This window comes from Echinops telfairi, unplaced genomic scaffold (genome assembly GCF_000313985.2).
Source record: "Echinops telfairi isolate 266 unplaced genomic scaffold, ASM31398v2 ScPeMD7_18;HRSCAF=68, whole genome shotgun sequence".
Lineage (NCBI taxonomy): Eukaryota > Metazoa > Chordata > Mammalia > Afrosoricida > Tenrecidae > Echinops > Echinops telfairi.
In genome coordinates this window covers 14086923-14108444 of record NW_022103915.1, presented here as the reverse complement: position 1 = coordinate 14108444, position 21522 = coordinate 14086923, and the positions used below count along the sequence as shown (strand labels likewise).

The 21522-nt window shown below is 55.3% G+C and overlaps 1 protein-coding gene across 1 annotated transcript in view; it reads left to right on the top strand.

The window, feature by feature from the left end:
* TDP1 (tyrosyl-DNA phosphodiesterase 1) overlaps positions 1–21522 on the top strand; it is a 68911-nt gene that overhangs the window by 39336 nt on the left and 8053 nt on the right. The window contains exons 12-13 of the mRNA XM_045288138.1: positions 6220–6379; positions 17505–17613. Coding sequence (XP_045144073.1) covers positions 6220–6379; positions 17505–17613 — 269 coding nt within the window. The remainder of the gene's footprint in view (positions 1–6219; positions 6380–17504; positions 17614–21522) is intronic.

Here is a 21522-nt window from a genome sequence, read left to right as displayed (position 1 = left end):
AGCACGGCTGTGCTGGCTGCCCTGTGGGTCCTTTTTGGAGCCCCAGTGGTGGGGCGGTTCCAACCGCAAGGTCAGCTGTTTGAAACTACCAGCCACTCCCTGGGAGAAAGACGAGGCTTTCTATTCCGTTACAGAGTCACAGCCTTGGAAACCCCAGGGGCAGTGCTACCCTGCTCTGTAGAGTTGCTATGAGTCAGAAACTACTTGGTAACTCGGCTCTTGGTTTCGAGTTTTATGGGTTAATTAAATAAGTGCCCTAAGTTGTCCCCAGGGCCCCAACTTCTGTTTAATTGGTGTGAGGACATTCAGCCCAGCATATGTGTCTGTAGAAACTTAAAAATAGCATTTCAACTGGAGCTTAATGGAATGTTCCATTAGCTCACAAGTTCTCTTTTGTCTGACAGCTTTTATGGGGAGCTATTACTGGTTTTAGGGAGATTTCTTCCCCCATCTGTTTGATCCTACCAGGAAATCAGCCTGTTTGATGGGCAGCGTGTTGTTATGGAAATTTTCAGGATGACAAATGCAATTGTTACGTTTTACCGCTGCCTCAGCCCAAGCCGGAGCCTGCAAGAAGCTGTGCTTTCAACAGCAGCCTGGCCGAGAAGCCCGGGCCCAGGCATAATTGGCAGACCCAGTGCTACCAACATCTTTGAAAGCTACGCATTTGGGGTGGGCCGAAAGGAAAGGTGAATGCTTGCTGCATCGCTATTATGGTTGCCAGGCAACATAGGAAAGTCGGGAACCAGCCGAAATGTTGGTGCTGCCACTTTGGGGAAAATGAGACAAGTGCTTAACAACAGTGTCTCTGGGGCTTTTGGAGGCAACATGAAAGGCATTCTCCCTCCCCTGCCCATCCCCCTCACCCGGGAGCACTGCTTCTCCCTTACCCTACAGTGCTATTTCTCTGTGTCCCTTTGATCCTGAAAGCCTTTTTTGTGACTCCTTAGTCTGGGGTTTGGGGTGAGAATCAAATGGGATACTCTTAAAAACTATCTGGAAATGCCTCCTGTAGACCGAGCTGCTTGGGGCTGCGACTTGGGGCTCCCAGCACCCATTGCTATGGCCCCTGTGCGACTTGGGGCCCCCGGGGCCCATTACTATGCCCCCTATGCAACTTGGAGCCCCTAGGGCCCATTGCTATAGCCCCTGTGTGACTTGGGGCCCCCAATGCCCACTGCTTTGGCCCCTGTGTGACTTGGGGCCCCCAGGGCCCACTGCTATGGTCCCTGTGAAGTTTGGGGCTCCCAGGACCAACTGCTATGGCCCCTATGCAACTTGGGGCCCCCAGGGCCCACTGCTACAGCCCCTGTGCCCCGTTACAAGTACTGGTTCTCAGAACCCAAGTCTGCAAGCAGCCCCTCTCTGTGTGAGAAGTGATTGAAAGGTATAGCGGGCGCCCTGCACTCTGGCATCTGGTATTGAAGAAACAAAACGCACTGCCATTGAGTTGATTCTGACTCATAGAAACCCTATAGGACAGGCTGGAACTGCCCCAGGGGCTTTCTGAGACTGTGACTCTGGATGGGAGTAGCAAGCTTTGGCATCTGGAACAGCTGGTAGTTTCGAACTGCTGTCCTTGCTGTTCACAGACAGAACGCACGGATCTGCTCTTGTGAGCAAGCCTTGGGGGAAGCTGCTTTCCCGTCCCGAATGGGAAGCGCTTGAGCTTCTCTGACCTTGGGCCTCAGATCTTCTGTCCAGGGCACTGCTAGCTACCAGGTGGACCAGTGGCTTGAGAGGAGCCATCCAGATGGCCACCAGGTAGAGAAGGTCTTTCTTAGATAAAGGCACATGCTCATATGGTGCGTGCTGTGTGTCGGCTAAGTGGTTTTTAGGTTTGGTTTGGTTTTCCACAAACTCATTAAGAGCTAGATAGAAACTTATCACTATCCCTACTTTAGAGATGTGAACTCTGAGAGATGGCACGCTTCGATGGCATGTTCAAAGTGGCCCTGTTGCCAGGGAGTGGCGATGGGCCACGGGGTGTGATTTTGTGTTGCTCGATGCTGCCCCTGGCTTTGGTTTGGATGGTGGACACACCTGGCTCCTGTCCCCAAAGAAGGCATATTACCACCAGTTGACCACTGAGCCTAGGGTTGGTGTGCTGACCCTGGGCTAGGGGCAACCCACAGCTCAGACACGTGCTGCAGCTCTCCCTAAAGCAGCTGCTTCTGGGCGCCTCGTGTCCGTACCCGTCCAGTCGTCCCTCACCTACACCCTCTGCGGCTGCCAGGCCCGGCCTTTCCCTGACCACCCTCTCCTGAACGCCCCGACCAAAATCTCTGATAGAACCTTCCCAATCCCAATTGTGACCTGAAATTTGCAAAGCAGCTTTTTCATCTGGGAGTCTGGAGCTGGCGTGGCTGCCTCTGAAGTCCTGGTAGAACTCCGCGTGGGGGGATCAAGGATGCTGTATGCTGTCAAGTCCGTTCCCACACATTGACCATATAGGAGACGCTGGAACTGCCCCTCCGGGCTTTCTGAGGCTGTAACGTCTCCGGAAGCAGGCAGTCCTGTCTTTTTCTCCCTTGGAGCAGCTGGTAGATTCAAACAGCCGATTTCTCAGCTAGCAGCCCAGCACGTAACCATGGCTTTGGGGTTCAAGAACAGAGGGTTCCTTTTAAAGACCAGCTTTGGAGCAAGGCCAGACTTGGTCATGCCAAAGCCATAGATCAGAGTTCAGTGAGAACTTGAAGGAGGTTTCCTGACAATCCCACTTTCACTGAGGAACAAAATGAGATTGCAGATAGATTTGTCAGTGCCAATTTGGCAATTTAGAGGAAGGAGCCAGGGTGGCGAAGTGGTTACACATTGGGCTACTAACCTCGAGGTCAGCAGTTTAAAACCACCAGCCGCTCTGCGGGAGGAAGACGAGGCTTTCTACCCTCAGAAAGAGTCACCATCTCGGAACCACGTGGGCCGTTCTACCCTACCGTTAGAACGGACTCGATGGCAGTGAGTTTGGTTTGGGTTGCGGGTTCAACCACTTAGCAGATTCCTGTAAAACCACCCGCCTGACACTCCCGTCTCTTTCAGTGCCCTGCGCTTGCTTCTCAGTTTCAAAATGTGCGCACATTAAAGGTTTTTCTCTTTTCCTGCCGCGTTTCTTTATCGATACACTGTGGCTATAAAAGATGACACCAGCCCCCCAAACACAGCTGCCCTGTTGAATCCACATCTGCAGAATTGGTTTAACCTCAGCTGGGCTGCTGGAATCCCTGAAGCTTCGTCTTGTGCCTCTACTGCAGTTTGCAGGGCACATGTCTAAAGGAATGGGGTCGTGAAAAAAGAGGAAGACCTCTGCGAGGTGGATTGACACGGTGGCTGTAACAGTGGGCTCAGACAGCACATCGTGATGATGGTGCAGGACCGGGGGGTGGTCCGTTCTGTTGGGCCACGGGATCACTAGGAGTCAGAACCGACTGAAGACCACCTCACAACAAACCCAACACTTGTTGATGCCCCTTGCGCAGTACACACAGAACCTCCCTGTCCTTCTGCCACGGGGACTTGGGCTAAGATGATGACATCCGTGAAGCAATCTGGTGAAGAAATATTAAACCCGTCTATCACCCAGGATTCATAGATGGGCCTGCCGAAGGCAGAACCCTGCTGCTTCGGGAGTCACATCAGGGACAAGGGCCAGTTACTCTCCCGTAAATTGAGGCACGTCTTGCTGACGGGAATATCTGGTCCTGGTGACACATCCTTTGTGTGCCAAGGATTTCACACGCCCTACCTCTGCCGTGTGAGCCAGGTGTGCTTCAGAGAAGGATACCTGGATTGGGGAAGATTCACTCTTATCGTGTGTGAAGTGTGTCCACTGGTACCTGCTGCCCTGCTGGGCCTTCTGTACTTCCTTGTGCATAGCTGTTCCTCTAAAATGTGTCATTTGAAACCTCTCACTGTAAGGGGGGAACAGAATTTATAAGGTGGATCGTCTAAGTCCTTGGGGAACAGTCTCTTACTCGAATGGATTAGAGGGTGTGTCTTGTCCACCTGACACCAACAGAATTGGTACTAGGAGGCTTACTGGAACCGGGGCGGCCACAGGCAGCCTCTGGAATGAGATGGGGGGGCGGGGGTGGGGCACGGCCAGGGAAGAGCTCAAGGGCCGACCAGAGGAGTGGCATGCTGGACCAGGAATGATCATACCTGCAAAGGTGTGCAGGATGTGTTGGCAGGGAGCCAGGGCCCCTGGCAAGAAAGTTCAGGAAAGTCAGCCACTGAATATTCGCCAGAGCGCAGTTCTACCCCTGACACATGGATCGCTGGGAGCTGACGCTGAGCCGTTGGCCGCTGGATTTTTGAACTTCCCAAGGTTGTCCTCACCGCATTTAAAAACCTGAGAGAACATTTGTAGCATGAATGTGGTATGATGGAACGCGTTGTAGTAGGCAGAATAATGGCTCCCCCAGAGATGGTCATTCAGCCAGTCTCTGTGGGCTGTTCTCCTTGTCTGTCTGCCAGCTCCTAGGCTTCTTGCAGCATTGGGTGGGTGGGGAGTGGGCTAGGAGGTATTTGCTCATCAATGTCTTCAATGTTGCGTCTCCAGGCCTGGATTATTATTATTTTAATCCTGTTCTTCCTGCTTGAAAATGAGGAGCATGTTCTTCACTTTTCTTTTTTTCGCTTTTGCTTTTCAAACTCCCAAGTCTTGCACATTTTATTCCAATACTTTATACCGAAATCTTCTGTTCATGTGTGTCATGTTAGTGTCCCCGGACCCTGTCGCTGCTCTGTGAACAAAGCTGTCTTGGAAGAAGTGCAGACAGCTCCTTGAAATGCTCCTTAGAAACAAGGACAGGGGGATGTCACCTCTCTTCCATTGGCCGTGGGACCAGGAGAGCCTAGTCCTTCCCCAGAGGAAGCCGTCATGTGTTTGGTGAAAAGAGGGGGTCAGTGAAAATGAGGATGACCCTCTAGGAGATGGACTGACACAGGGCTGCCCCGGGGGCAGTGACGGTGAGGAGGGTGCAGGACCGGGCAGTGCTTCCTCCTGAGGACAAAGAACACTCGCACAGCGCTGATGGTCACGTACGGTAGAGGAGAATTTGACAGGCGCCATCAGCATGAGCAATGAAAGCACCTTACAGACCTCGCATCACGCTTAGGGAGTCCTGGGGCACAGTTGCCTGCCCTCTGCTCACGGCAAGGGCGGTGGTCCCGGCGGCCCACCAGCTGCCCGCAGTAGAATGAAGGGGCAGTCTGCTTCCAGAAAGACCACCGCCTTGGAAACCCCGCGGGGCAGGCAGTTCCACTCTGTCACGGAGGGTTGCTGTCATTGGGATCCCCTGATGACAACTCAAATGCCAGCCTGGGGCCCTCAGAGCTGTTTTCTCCAGATTGAGAGTAGAAAGTACAAGGGGCCTTTACAGAGTTTGTGGATTTTTAAAATTCTTTTTATCCCATTTTTCCTTGGGTTCTTCGAAGCCTCCAATTAGTACTTGGACAGGCATCCTGGTATCCCAGTGGTTACACATAGGGCTGTGAACCGCAAGGTCAGCAGTTTGAACCCACCAGCTGCTCCCAGGGAGAAAGATGAGGCTGTCTATTCCCGTGAAGGGTTACACTCTTAGAAACCCACAGGGGCAGTTCTACTCGGTCCTAGAGGGGCCCTAGGAGTCAGTTGGCTCGGTGGCAGTGAATGTCTTAGTACTTGCCTGCTACCTGCCTCTCCCCACCCCCATCCCAAAAGAGAAAAGAAAGTATATTTAAGATGATAACATGTGGAGATTTCATTAACATTTTGACATTTTTTTCCTCCTCGGTGCTACCTTTATATACAGAGAAGCCCCGAGAACCTGGCTCTAGGACAGACGTGAAAAACAAAGTGGTTCGGGGCAGAGGAACCAAAAACACAACAAAGCTCTGAAAGGAGGCTCTCTTGTTTCAAAGCTTCCCCTAGAGGGAAACCAGGCCGGATGAAGCTATCTCCATAAGCAATTCAATCCTGGAGTCCCGGGATTCTGGCTCAGCAAGATTCCCATCAATGGCCTAGTGGGTTGGGCTGTGGGCTGCCAGCCATGAGCTCAGAAGTTCAAAACCACCAGCTGCTCCCAGGGAGAGAGATGAGACTCTACTCCTGTAAAGAGTTACAGCCTCAGAAACCCACAGGGAAGTTCTACTCTGTCCTATAAGGTCGCTGTGACTCGATGGCAGTGAGTTTGGTCTTTTTGGCGTCCCCAAAGCCACAGCCCCGCTAGCGCCTGGGAGGAGACAGTGGGCGCTGCTGTCCTTTCTGACCGATGTCATGTGTCCTTGTCTCCGCAGTGCCAACCTGTCTAAGGCGGCCTGGGGCGCGCTGGAAAAGAACGGCTCCCAGCTGATGATCCGCTCCTACGAGCTCGGGGTCCTCTTCCTCCCATCCGCATTTGTAAGTCCCCAGTGGGAGCTGGCTGACGGCTCACTGAGAAGGTGGCTTGGGATTTCCTGTCCCAGGGACTTGCTGGAGGTGGGGAGGGATCCAGCGCTGGGGTTCCAGTCAGGAGCCTGGCCTCCCATCCCACTGGCCTGTGCTGACGAAATCACGAAACACTTGCTGTGGAGGGTGCGGAGGGAGCCCTGATGGGGAGCCCTTCAGGTTCCACCTGAAGATGCGTGCCGTGAGCAAGGTCAGCAGAGCCACCAGCCGCTCTCCAAGGGAGGAAGATGAGGGTTTCTGCTCTTGGTGGAAGGACGTGTAGTCTCAGACCCACGGGGCCAGTTCTACCCTGTCCTCTGGGGTCGCTGTGAGCCGTCGGCTTCGACTCCACTGCAGTGAGGGCTGGTGTGGGTGCTGGAACCCACGCAGACAGGCTGGGAGAGCCGCACCGGAAGTGACCCCCTTTGGCTTCTCCCTCTCCTGGGGAGCAGCCCTGCTGTGGCACAGCCGGGTTGCCACGGCTGCCATGGGGCGCCTGATGCCCGCCTGGGGCGCACCAGGTGAAAGAGTGATGATAATGCTTCCGTCCGGCGAGTAGCAGTGTTTAGCCCCGTCAACACAGCATGAGCTCATTCTCATAAAACATGACATGAAGCTGTCTGACACAGGGCGCTCATGGAAGCAGCCCGGTGAGAGAGGTCTTAGGGCAGTGGGGGCAGGAGGTCGGAGGAGGGGACTTAAGGCTGTGGAGGGTCCTGGGTCAGTGGAGAGGAGCAGGAAGGAGACACCCACGTGGGAGAAGCGGCCTGAGCTCAAGTCAGAGGCCGGGAAGCTCCGGTGGCTTCTCCAGAGTGGGCTGGCCCCAGGGTGGCAGAGCCACAGAAACTGCAGCCCAGCCAGCTTGTCTCTGCACCTGGACCCCACATCACATGGCCACTTGGCATGGAGGGGTGCCATATGTGTCCCCAACACAAGGGGACTCACTTGGCCCAGAGCCGAGGTCTCCCCTGTCACGGCCTCACTGCACCGGAGCCTCCCCAGGTAGGAGGCGGGCACAGTGGCCCCCACGATGAGGCCGGGCATGCTCTCCGCTGTGGCTGTGCTCGTCAGTCTGACCCCACAGGCTCTCTGTGGCTGCGCTCGTCAGACAGGCTCTCGGTCTCTCTGAGGGCACCGGGCTGCACATCATGAGACAGGGCTGGATGGCACCTGGGAACGGGCCGTGTGCTTGTGTCTGGCCTCACGTTGGTGTTTACGCAACGTAGGGGCCCCTGAAGGGATGAAAAGAGCGGTGAGTGTGTGGCAGCTAAGGGTGGAGGTTCCAGTCACCCAGAGGTGCCTTGGAAGCAAAGCCTGGCACTCTGCTTCCCGAAGATCAGCCGTGGGCAGCCCCGAGCCACCGTGCTGGGGTCTTTTCTGAGGCATGGGCCAGATGCCGTGCGTCAGAATCTTCTGGGGGAGGCACTGGGACCATTGGAGAACCACCCTCACCCTGTGTCAGAACCCCAGTCAGCAGGCCTCCCCGCGCTTTCCTGGGACCAAGCTGACAGAATGGCTCTGTCCTACCCTTGCCCGCCTGTTGGCATTTCCCCCGCTAGCCCAGAGCATTTTGCTAGTGAGGGCCCTAAGTAAGATTTCGGTGTGCTTTGATTGTTGCCTGCAGAGTTGTAAAATTCAGGAAAATTGCAGCAAAGTACAGATCACGTGGCCTTGGTAGCAGCACCACCCCCACCCCCAGCCCTGGGCGGTGGGGGACTAAGCCTGACTCACAGACCACGGCTGGGGAGTGGGCACCAGCCTCCGCCTCCCAGCTGATCGTCCTTGATCTGCTGCTGCTCACAGCTCTGGGGAAACAGGGAGGTGGCGTGAGGAGCATAGTAGAGAGTAACGTGGGAGGGACGTAGTGACAGAGCTCTGAACTGGCACCAGAATCCCCTCCCAAGAAGAAGGGATGAGATGAGGTAAGTCCCACGTCACTCCCCCTTGGCTGCTGTGGTCAGCATTTTTGCGACTCCAGTCAGTGCTGACTGCTCTGACCTGAAGTCAGCAATAGAAGGAACTATCTGCCTCCCTGGTCCCCTAGCACCTTCTAAGCTCCCAGTTCTCCCCTTCGACAGCAGTTCTCTGACTGCATTTCAGGAAAGACCAGGGGAAGGAAAAATGACCATCGTCATTTAGAATCCCCAAAATGGCTTTATACTGGACTCCTATTCTTTCATTTGGAACAAAAGCGCCCCCTGTAGCACATTGTGGAGCCCTGGTCTCGTAGTGGTTACGCATTGGGCTACCCACCTCGAGGTTAATAATTCGAAACCAGCCACCATTCTGTGAGGGAACAATGAGGCTTTCTAGTCTCATAAAGAATTACAGTCAAGGAAGCCCATGAAGCAGTTCTACCTGGTCCTGTAGGGTCGCTATGAGTCGGCATCAACTTGATGACTGTGGGTTGGGTTGGGTTGGGTTGAGTAGCACTGTAGGTTAAAAAAAAAGTCAGTTACTTGTGAGGCCCATGGGACAGGAATATGGAAGTGAGTCCCTCCTTCTAGCCATGCAGCAGCTCCCGGGCTAGGCCCCAGGCAGGGTGGTCATGCCAGTCACATGCTGACTGAGAGGGCAGCAGCCTCTGCGGCACTCAGAGCCTCTGGTCTAGCTCCAGACCCAGAGCCTGGACCAGGGCTCTTCCAGGGGCTTTCCCTCCAGCCTGGCCAGTGGCCACCGTCTCACTCTTGGCCAGTTTGCCGTTTGTTTGGGTGTTTCCATCCATCAGCAGCTCCTAGCAGTGGTGTGGGGGCATTATGGACTACCCGGAAGTGTTTTGACCTTGCCCTCCCCAGGAGGTGAGCCAGATAAGCCAGGCAAGAAGGTCAGAGAAGGTAGATGGGCATCGTGCACGTGAAGACACCGAGAGACCCCCAGGTGCAAGCTGAGTGCTACAAAGACAGGACCGGTCTGTGTGAGGACCCAGTGGAGCACATGGGCCGTGCTGGTCCCTGGATGCCTTGTACAGAGACCAACTTGAGCTGATAGGTGGAGGACTACTGAGAAGAAGGCTGGGGGAAGTCAAGGAAGATTGACCACCTAAGACAGGGCAGGCCCAGCTCTCGGGCCCCCAGCAGGCTCTGGGCTGCTGGCAGCTGCTGGCTTCACCCCAGTGGCCCCCTGGTGGGTAACTGGCCATTCTACATTCCCAGTGGCTACTGGTACTTTGGGCTGCTGCCCACTGTAAGGCAGTGGATGGCACCGCATAGCGCATGCCCTGGCCTGCAAACTGGTTGAGTCTCTGGCATTATGGCGAGCACAGAGCACTCCCTGGAGGTAGGTAGCATCACTTCTGGGCTCACTGAACATTCCAGCAACGTGAAACTGACCTCCTCAGCCCTTCCCTGCCCCCCCTGTTATACTAGTTACATAGTATTTATATAATATACGTTACGATATAGTTTTATTATTTATAATATGTGTCCCCGCTGTTAGAGTAGGCCCTGAGGGTGATGGGGATGAGGCAGCCTCTTGGTGGAGAAAGCAGACAGGAGGGGCCCTGTGGAAGAGCAGGACTGAGATGGGCACACAACCCACTAGGGCTCTGAGGAGAGGGCACGCAGTTGGGTGGGGTGGGCGGGATGTCTTAGGGAAGGCTTTAGCCGGTAGCATCCAAGCTGGTTCTTGGAACATGAGCATGGGCGTAACCCACAGTTGCAGGGTGCCAAGATGGCAGTGGGAGCCTAGGAAGCTCTGTGCCTGGCACGGGGGTGGGCAAGGGGAGAAGAGGGGACAGGGCAGCATGGACTCGTGTTGCCCAGGAGCTTGGAGAGCAGGGCACACCGCACAAGGCTGAGTTTCATCCCAGACCAGCGCTCCAGCTTTCCTGCCCACCCGTTTTCTGAGATGTTGCATCTTAAAGATGTGTTCGTAAAATGAGAGCACTCATCCCCTGCCCCCAACATCGACTTAACCGCCAAGCCCTGCCTCCTGAACACGACTTGGCCATCCATCATTCTCGCACTCCCTGCCGCCTCCCACCTCAGTCCCCGGGTCCTCTCTGAGCTGCTTGACCGTGCTGCCTCAGGGGTCTTCGCTGAACACGGGTCTGCTGCAGACCCTTCAGGGTAGATGTGCTCAGGCCTCGCCTCATACAGCCCCTCCTCATTATGAACCAGGAAGCCCCCACCCCACCCTGCAGGCCACTCCTGTGCTCCCACCTATACCCAGGCTTCACTCCAGATGCCCCTCGTCTGCATCCCATGGCTCTCTAGAAGTTGGGGCTGGTCACACCCCCCCACTGCCTCGGCACCTCCTGGACTGGGGAGACTGAACCACTTAAGCTTACAGCCCAGCACATGGGAGGCTCTCTGTGGATTTTGGTGGTTGGTGCTACTTCTGTCAGATGCCCAGAGTCTCCATGGCCTTGTACCGACTGAGTGGAGTGAGAATAACTGGGCACCTGGCACACACAGTGGGCGTGATGGAGTCAGACCGGACCTGCTGCGGACTGGGCACCTGGCACACAGTGGGCGTGATGGAGTCAGACCGGACCTGCTGCGGACTGGGCACCTGGCACACACAGTGGGCGTGATGGCGTCAGACCGGACCTGCTGTGGCCTGGCCCTGGAGCAGGGGCGTGGAGTAGGCGTATCTCTGTTAGGTGCTGTCCAGTCAATTCTCACCCAGCAAACAGCAAAGCGCAGCCTGGCCCTCTTGCAGCCACGGAGTGGGTCTGCTTGTGAGGGTCTTCCTCTCTTTCACTGACCCTTCTCTTTCACAAGCCTCGTGGCCTCCTCCAGGGACTGGCCCCTCCGGTCACATGTCCAGGGTACATAGGCGAAATGTCACCATCCATGCTGCTAAGGAGTATTCTGGCTGTGCTGCTTGTAAGCCTGGCAGCACAGGACCCCTCATTCTTCGACAGCACCAGTTCCAGTGTGTCCACTCCAGCGCAGCACGCAGGTACGCAAAGACGTTCTCAAACCTCACGGTAAATGATGTGAAACCGAGTAGCTCGCCTCTGTCACGCTGTCCGTGCTGGACATTGGAAAGGAGCCAAGCACCTGGGATTCCACGGCCAGTCTCACAGAGGCCCCAGGCTCAACAAGCCCGGAGCCTTCTCGTTACATGTTTGCCAATTCCAGGCCCTCAGCACACACTGGTCACTACGTGGTCCTCCAGACCACACCCTGTCTAGAGTCCGACCCTCAGGACCAGCCCACCTCAGCGGCCTGCGGAAGAACTCCATGTGCGTCGCACCCACGTAGGCCAGTTTATCAGTCACCAGAGTTGCCACTTCTGTCCATCTCCCCAGAGGCCACCGGGCTCACTGTGTTCCAGGACGCTGGCTCAAGGCCAGTGTCACCAGCCATCAAGCTTGTCCCCCTTAGGGCATGGTCTCCAACCCGCAAAGCTAGTCGTTCCACAGAGCCCTGCCATTGCCTGCTGCTCCACAGCCCTGGCCGGGCCCACCACACAGGAACTAAGTGGCCACGGAAGATGACACTGCTTGTGGCCTTCAAGCTGCAGTGGGCGGCAGACCAACATGGCCTGTTCATGGTGAAGATACCATCTGAAGCCTCAGTGAGTGGACAGGTCGTCCCTGATCGCCAGCTAGCCATCACGTGTTCTGCAGCTGTCCAGTGAGCTGGCGCAGACACCTTCTGGTTAAGTCTGCCCGGCAGTGAACACAGTTTGGTTAAACCAAAATTGCAATTAGAACGTGCTGCCAGTAGCTCTCCCTTTGACTAGGGACACTTCCAACGGCTTAGCAGTAGGTGCGAGATAGTACCGAGGTCCGTGAAGCTGGGCTCATAGCACTTAGCAATATTTAATATGTTCAAGACACAACAGCAAGCCAAACCAGTTTCTGTCCAGTCCATCCCGACTCATGGCAACGCTGTAGGTGTCCGACCAGATCTGTGCTCCGTGGGGCTGTCCGTGGCCATGACCTTTCAGAATTCGGCCACCAGGCCTTTCTATCAAGGCACATGTGGATTTGAACTGCCAGCCTTTCCGTTAATAGCTGGGCCCATAACTGTTGGTGGCACCCAGGGACTCCGGTGTTAATATGTCACATGCTAATCCTTTCTGGTGTCAATGGAAGTGTTTACTTATATTTCTGAGGCCTCTTGATTGTCCTTTTAATGCCATTGGGTTTAAGTTTTAGACTGCACTGAGCAGGAACCGTCAGCATAGAAAGGGAGGCCGCAGCATTTCCCCCGTTAGGCACCTGCGTGTGGGTCAGGGAGGGCCGGCATCTCTCTTTCCTGGCTCCGCGCATCTGCGTGACACTGATCCAGCACATGCTTTGTCGAACATTTGCTAGACCTGGGCCTGAGCCCACCTCATGCTTCATGCCCAGAACTGCTTCTGGTCCTGGGCATAACGTGGGATAAAGTGGTTGGGTGCCGAAGATGCTTTGATGGGCGCCCCAGCTTCGCTGCCCTTGTCTTGTGGCTGATAGAGGTCATGGCCTCACCAGAACCCCATGTTCCCTCTTTCTGGGTGGTGAGCTCTCTCCTCAGTCAGAACCAACAGGTGCTTCTGTCAGATCGCCAAGAGCTGTCTGTCTCCCAGTCCGTTTCTCCTTCCTCGTCGTGGCACGCTACTCCGTGGCACGCTACTCCGTGGGCTTTCCCTGATCAGAAAGTCTGTGCTTGCTCAGGAGCTGAGAGCTTACGAGAGCGATCCCCAGCCTCTCTCGTCGCCCTCCCCACGCCCACCTCCGATGGCCTGCTGTGGCAGAGGCTGGGGGTCCTGGGCTCGCTCGCTGGGCTCCCACGAGGCCATGCTGGACAGCACTGTCTCCGAGGCTTCAGTCACCCCTCGGTCTCCAGTGTGGCTAATGAGGCTACCGCCTTTCTAGTCATTCCCACGTCCTCCGCACCCAGCTGCCACCCACCCTGTCGCTCCTGCCTGGCAAGAGGCCTGTGACCTGTGGCTGACGGTCATGTTCCTCTCTCCCCGGACTAATTGGCCCCCCTGGTTGGGGAACGATCCTCTGGGGCCACTGCCCAGGGCTGCAGAAGCTGTTTCCAGGCACGTGGCCAGCCTGTATTCCTCTCCTTTCAACCTTCAGTGGGGTCCCTAGACCCAAAGAGGACCTCTGGATGCCTTCACCTGCATCAGGACCCACAGTGCACTGGAACCACAGGCCTGCTGGCCTCGCCCTCCCTTCCTACTCGTACCCCATCCCAAGGTGACTGGTTAGTGTCTGTAGTTGTAAAGGCAACCGCCGCTTCCTGAGTGTGCGGCCCTGAGCTGAGTGCCCTGTGCCGCAGCTGGAGACAGCCTGGGAGGAGACTGAACAGGGAGAGGAGCCAGGGAGAGGAACACTCCAGGCTGAGGTTCCGGGGACCTGGACCCCAGGGAGCCAACGTGGAGGCGAGCATGGTTGGCTTGGAGGTAGACTCCTTTCTCTCCGCTCTGAAGGGCTGGTGCAGGGCCCAGCCACTGGAGGATCCTTGTGAGCGGCTGTCACAACAGGGCTGCCCTTGGCCTGTGCTCAGCAGGGCACGTGAGCCAAGCTGTCAGCAGAAGCTTCCATTGACTCCACTCCAGGTAGGTGTCCTCTGTCAGCTGTGCCCCTGCTGCTTCCCGGCCCGAGTCTCCTTCCACTGCCATCACAGGCAGCCCGCAGCCGCTCAGGCCCGCGGCTCTGCCGGAAACACTGCCAAGGTCGAGCAGCCACTGGTAAACTCGGAGAGGCAGCTGAGGGAGCAGACATGCCGCCTGTGCTGGACGGAGCCCGGCTGCTGCCCCAACCGCTGCAGTGCACCCCCAGAGCCAACGAAGGCGAAACCCAGCAATTTCTGTCAGCATGACGGCTGCCCACCCTCTCACCTGGTATCGTCGACATGCATTGTCTTAGCTGTCTGTCAAGTGTCTGTGCCTGGGGAGGGCGCCTTCCTCCGTTTGGTAAACTGCCACGTGATAGCTCCGTGATATGTAAATCACAATCATTAGAAGACAGCCGCAAATTATGTGACATCTAGATGGAAGGGGAAAGTAGTACTGTTTGTTTTGGGTTTTTCTTTTTTCATATAGATAATTCCCTAGAATTTGGATCAAAAGTGGCATCTGAGGAAAAGAGCGTGTCCTCGCCTGCCGGGCATGCTGGGCACAAACCCTGTTTGCATCTGAGGTCGGGTGTCACAAAGACCGGGCTCCCGGACCAACCCACATGGTGGTGGGGGGGATCCTAGGCGTGGACTCTTGCCGGGATGCTTCTGAAAACCATGAATTGGTCAAGAGGAAGGACATGATCTCATGCCGCACTGTGGACGTGGCACAGTCGTTAACTCGGTGTTACTCGCCAAGCCTCTCTCTCAAAACATCCAGGACCAGGAGTTCTAGAACTTGGCCCAGGCCAGCCCGGCCTCCCTTCAGATGGCCTCGGACGTCGTCAAGTTCTTCCTCTTGGGGGTTGCTTGGTGGAAGTTGCACGGGGCACAGGACCAGAGGCAGCGTTCCGGCCTGGCTGCGTGCTCCCAAGCCACAATTTAACATCGCCCCTGTGCCAGGCTTTGTCCCGCACAGGTCTCCTCACACCAGCCTGTGGGTTGTGGGTGCTGCTTTTAGCCTCACAGCACAGACAGGAAACGGAGGCCCCGATCCAGGATGTGCTGGAGGTTGGATGTGAGGGCCAGGGCACCCTACCACCCTCCAAGTGAGAGTGGACGCAGGCCAGGGGCAGGTGCTAGCCACCCCATCTCCCAGGTCTCCTGCTTCTTCCTCCTCTCCCCGGCCCGCATACCTCCTGGTCTTTATTCGTTGTGCTTCTAAGTCTTTCAGATCCATTTCCTTCTGTGTCTCCTCACGGAAGCCTCTCTCATCCAAACTCGCCTCCCTTCTGTGTCTACTCTGATGTCGCAATGACGTTTCTATGTGCACAGCCTGCTCCCAGTCTCAGCCACGTCCCACTCATGTTGCACTGACCCTGGGCCTCCTGGTCCCGACCCTTCCCAGGCCAGCCCATTGACCAGTCTATTTCTTTGTTCAGAACCATCCGCATCCCCACACTGAGCATTGAGGTCAAGGCCCCACACACTCTACAGTTGGAGTCTTGGGACAACTGGTTGTTCGTGACAGATAGTCACCATGAGCAAGTGTGCACAGCAAGGCAGGCAGGGCAAGTCCCTGGGCTTGGGCTGATGCTCTCTTCCATCTGATGCACTCAGAGCCCCCAACAGCTCAGGGCTCGCATCCAACCTGGGAGTTTGCTGGCAAAGAAAGGGTGCTTTCCCAGCAGTGCCTCTGACTCAGATCGCGGGCCCATCTCAAATCGTCACCATGGCCAGGAATGTGCTTGGTTAGAAACTGACAAGACAGCACCGAACAACAGGATGTAACTCACAAAGGCACCCTGGTGGCACGGTGGCTAATCACTTAGCTGTTAACCAAAAGGTCGGCAGTTTGAACCCACCAGCTGCTCCGTGGGAGAAGGACGCAAGGCCTGCTGCTGGCAGATTTACAGCCTCGGAGACCCCGTGGGCAGCTGTGCAGCAGAATGGTCAGCAGTGGGTTTCAGATGTCAACAGCTTCTGTGGCCTGTGGGGTGTGTCCGGTGCTACCTGTGAGGATGGGTGCACAGAACAAAGGAGAGGCAGGCAGAGTAAGTGCCGGGGTGGTCCAGAAATGCAGAAGGTGGCCCTTGGTTGGTTGGAAGCTTGGGCAGAGCAGAAAAAATTCAGGAGAGAATCCCTAGGTTGAGTGGCCGGTCAGTCCATTCTAGCCCCCAGCATCTCCGGGTGTGTCAGAATAAAGCGGTGCTTAGTCGGGTGTCAGAAGCCACTCGCCAGGCCTGAGATGCCTCTCGGTGGAGTTCCCGTGCCAGACTGGTGGTTAGCCGTTTGCCTCATGGGGGTGGCAGGGGGCAGGCAGCTGAAAAGCTAAAGGCCTCCTCCTTCCAGGGCCCTCAGAAGAACCATCTGTGTTGGTGGGCCTGGAAGAGTTGGCTCTCACTCTCCCTCGCAGTGGATCGGGACATCTGCAGTCATTTTTATTACTCATGGAAGCTCCTCTTGCTGTCTTTTCACCAGAGCTGCAGCCGTTACCATAGCAACGTTGAAAGCATCTTGAGATATTTTGGTACCACGAGTTTGCTACTTCCTGCAAACTTCATTTCTGCGTATAAGATAGCAGAAACGAGCTTTACTATATAATACTGTTTCTCTTGTATCTCTCTCCTCTGTTAAAGTTACAAGCCTTGGTGCGATTTGATCCCTGCAATTTGAACCCCTCCCCTGGTCTGTGGAAAGAAAATTTGTCTCAGAGCTTAAATTCTGAGCACGGCGTTGACCCAAGGCTACACCTGACGTCCGCTTTTGAGTCCAGAGATTCAGTCTCCTTTGAGTGCTTTGAGAACACTGACCGGCAATGGGTTTAAACGTGAGCTGCTGGGACTTCCCTCCCACACCGGGAGGGGCCGTTCCTTCCTCAAGGACTTGCCTGGGCCTGCTGTTGGTAGAAATTGGGGTACGAAGGTGGCCGGAGGCCCCAGACCCACTCCCACAGACTTTCTTAATCTGCTGTGGTATGGGTATCCCAAACACAGTCCCTTCTGCTCCTGCCGGCCCCCAGGCACTGGGGGTCCCCTGGTGGACCACCAGCCATGGTGTCCTGACCCAGCCCTTTTGCTCTCCGCCTTCTCGAAGGAGCCAAGTCACAGGAGCCTTTTGGACACTGTTAGGGCCTGCAGCTGAGGGTCTCCCTCACCTGGTGATTTCCCTCCATCTTGGCTTTGTCTCTTTTAAGATCACTGCCATCGAGGGGATGCCGACTCATGGCAACCCTATAGGACAGGGTAGAACTGCCCCTGTGAGTTTCTGAGACTGTCACTCTTTACGGGAGTCGGAAGGCTCTTCTCTCTCCCGATAAATGGCTGATGGTTTTGAAGTGCTGACCGTACGGTCAGGGTCTTTGCACCCTTAGAAGGAGGAGGCATAAATACAGAGAAGCATTCAACCCATGGGACACCTAACACAGCTCTGGACCTGTTTGTTGAGTGCTGAAAGGACGCGACTGCGCCTTGGGATCTTGTGGGTGGTGGGCGTTGTTGTCATCCTTGTCCTCTGTGGGGAGGGACACTGTTGGTGATGGAGTCGTTTGGCCCAAAAGCGAGGTGCAGAAATCTGTGTGTGTGTATCTGCAGGGCCTGGACAGCTTCCCGGTGAAGGAGAAGTTCTTCTCAGACAGCCAGGAGCCACCAGGGCCCTTCCCCGTGCCGTACGACCTGCCTCCAGAACTTTACAGCAATAAAGGTGAGCCACGGGCCTGGGGAGGAGGGCAGGTGGGCCGGAGAGACAGTGGGTCTCCCCTTGGGACCTGGCTCGAGAGGCTCTGGAACACTGGTCTGCCCCGACTGGGGTCCTGCAGCCATGGTTCCCAAGCGCATGGGGCTCGGGACCCCTCGCCCTCCAAGGAGTTTATTGACAGGAGGTGGCACAGTGGTTAAAGCACTTGGCTGCCCACCGAAAGCTGAGCAATTGGAATGTGCCAGCCCCTTCTCCTCAGTGTGACCCTCTAGAGCAGTGGTTCTCAACCTTCCTCATGCCACCACCCTTCCATACAGTTCCTCGTGGTGGTGATCCCCCCCCCCCTTAACATTATTTTCATTGCAACTTCATAACTGTCATTTTGCTACTGTAATGAATTGGGCGACCCCTGTGAAATGGTCATTCAACACCACCACCCCCATCGTGACCCACAGGTTGAGAACCGCTGCTCTAGGGCAGCTAAAAGTGTCCCCTGAGTTTCACAGACCATAACTCTTTACAGTGGTTTTGAACTGCTAACCTTCTGGATTGTAGGCCAAGGCATTACCACTACACCACTAGAGCTCCTCTCCTCTCACTATGCGTTAGAATCTACCCCATGGTAGTAGATGCATCCTAGAAGTTAAAACCAGGAAATGTTTAAATACTTAATGATTTTAAAGCAGCAATAGTGAATCTATCTCCTGGTGATGTAAATAACATCTTTTTAAGACTGTTCACACACTCAAAAAAGTGGAAAGTTGCCTGGCAGGCGGGGCCCCTCTCCTGCTGGGCCCAATCACCAAGCTGGCTCTTGCACTCAGCCCCCTGGGGTCACTTGTCTCACCCTTGAGCTAACGGAAAGCCAACCGGGCAGGCAGTGACTTCGTGCTGTGGGACACTACCACAGACCCACTAAAAGGGAGGCCACACTTCGAAAACCACCATGCAGCCACTTTCCGAAGGGCAGTGGCTGAGCAGCACAGTTCTTTCCGTGTTTGAAAGTCCACAGAAGGTGCACGGCGGGTCGGGCATCCCCGAGGAAGGCTGGACAGCTGGTGCTTTGAGCAGCAGCCCTTCCTCCTGGGGGACTGACCCGCCTCCCAGGCTGCCCCTCAGGTTTTATCAGCCTTGAGATGTCCATTTCTGAGGTGACTCCCGCTGACCAAACTCACCCAGAGCGAGAGGTACAGTCCAGGCCCACGCACTGCCGCCAAGCCCATGCCGACTCATGGCCTGTGGGACAGAGTAGAACTCCCTAGGGTTTCTGGAGCTTTACGGGAGCAGACAGCCTCATCTTTTTCCCTCGGAGCAGCTGGAAGTTTGAACTGTCGACCGTGCAGTTAGCAGCCCGACGCTCAGCACCACCAGGACACAGTGTATTGATCCAGATGCCACGTGCTCACATTGGCTCAGCCAGGGAGAGACCCGCCCATGTGGGTCACCAGATTACAGTGCGCAGTTCGCTGAAAAAGTGCTGAAGCTGAACCACGGAGCTTGTTTATTGCTTGGGAATTTCATGGCCGCACACCCCATTTATACCCCAAATCTCCAGCTCCCTGATGGGCATCCTTGCCCATGGGGGTCTGGATCTTCCTTATTTGATGTTGGATGGGGCCTCACTCACTCACTCTGGACTTATTCACATGAACTAAACCCACCTACTCTGAGAGGCCCAGTTCTTAGACCCACCCAACACAGCCAATCCTAACTGCCATCTTGTCAAATATCGCAAATCCACTATGGTGATGGGAGGTTCCAGGGGCTTTTTTGGTTCCTTTTTACCCCTTCTTTCTGGGTTGTGTACGTGAGAGAGAGAGAGAGAGCAGGGGACACAGCCATTCTTTCTCTGCCTTTCTCTTGAGTCCTCTGAAGCTGGTCGCTTTAAGCACATTCATTTCTTCAGGAGCCAAAGGCACGTGGGGTGGTTTACCAGAATGTCAACCCAACCAAAACAGCACCAAACAAGAAGACGAACAGGAACCAGGGTGTGTGTCCTCGTCAAGTGTACACTTTACCAAGTGACCTCCTGTCTGCACCGCAAGGAAGCTAGGCGTGCCTGCCCCACAGTGTTGGCGTCAGGTGCTCAGCAGTCTCCATCAGAGCCAGCTGATTACCTAGAGCAGCTGTCCGGTGTGTAGTCCAGTTCCTGGCACAGAGTAGACACATGACACCAGTTGCCATCCAGTCAGTCACTCCGACTCACAGTGACCCCCGTGCCCGAGTGGAGCTTTGGGTTCCCGAGGGTTTCCAGTGGCCGGTTCGTCAGAGCAGTCACCTGGCCTCTCGTCCAAGGTGCCTGAGTGGATTGGACAGTCTACCTTGTGGAACAGTCCCTGGTACTGCTCATTGTTGATGCTGCCCAGGCACCCACCAAACCAAACCAGACTCCCTGCCACCGAGTGGCTTCCAACCACAGCCACCCTAGAGGACCGGGCAGAACTCTCCTTGTCCGTTTCTGAGACTGCAACCCTTTACAGGAGTAGAAGGCCTTGTCCTTCTTCCATGGGGTAACTGGAAGTTTCCAACGGCTAACTCTGCGATTAGCAGCCCACGGAGTAACCACGAAGCCTGCAACGTTCCTTTAGGGACTCCACAGAACCAACAGGGCTAGCCCCTTTCTCTCCCCCTGGCTGACAGGCTGGCGATGAAAGAAGTCTAAGGCTTCCACACCAAGGGCCAGTCCCTAAACGTGCCCGCCATCATAAGACCGGGACTCATGCCCCGCCCCCGCCCTCTCCTTTTCCATCCTACTTTCTGTTGCTGCGACCCGACCCGCTTCTCCCTCCTCCTTTGTGCTCCAGTGTTTCCCTGCATAAATGTCTTGGACGGGACTCACTGTGATTACCTTAGACCCGCCCTTCACCTTCGTGCCTTGGAAGGACAGAGTAAGAACGCAGAATGTGGAACTGGAAGCACGGCCCGGCAGTTCCCGTAGAAAGAGTATTCCTGAGAATGTAGCACCGAGAGGTGGGTGGCGGGGACCCCAGACTCCGCTGTGATACTTCTCTAACTGGCCAGCACGCCGAAGGCTGGGCATCCCTGGGTGTCCCTTTCTTAGGTGATTATTTCCTTTGAGAGAAGAATGGTGATTTTTTTTTTATCACTACCATTTTCCCTTCCATGCAACATTGTTCTGTGGCGTGCAGTTACACCAATGCCAGCCATTCATACTGCACCAGCTCCAGTGAGTCATGTCAGCTTGTCTACATGGGCATCTTTGCCAAGTTGTAGAAAAGCGAGTGGTTCTGAACCTTCCACAAGTCCTTCATTTCTCCAAGTGATGTTCGAACCACTGGAGCCCGTGGGAGAGCTTGCTCAGGATGTCTGACATCAGGAGGTTAGACAGAGATTAGCAAAGGCCTGCGAAACAGTGAGCAAAGCTACAATCGGCACACAACAGTGAGCACAGTTACTTACAGTCATTGCACGACAGTGAGCACCGTTACAGTCATTGCACGACAGCAGTTACGGTCATTGCACAACAGTGAGCACCGTTACGGTCACTGCACAGCAGTGAGCACAGTTAGGATCATTACACAGCAGTGAGCACAGTTACAGTCACTGCACAACAGTGAGCACAGTTACGGTCACTGCACTGCAGTGAGCACAGTTATGGTCACTGCACAACAGTGAGCACAGTTACGGTCATTGCACAACAGTGAGCACAGTTACGGTCATTGCACAACAGTGAGCACAGTTACGGTCATTACACAGCAGTGAGCACAGTTACGGTCACTGCACAACAGTGAGCACAGTTAGGATCATTACACAGCAGTGAGCACTGTTACGGTCACTGCACAACAGTGAGCACAGTTATGGTCACTGCACAACAGTGAGCACAGTTACGGTCACTGCACAGCAGTGAGCACAGTTAGGATCATTACACAGCAGTGAGCACAGTTACGGTCACTG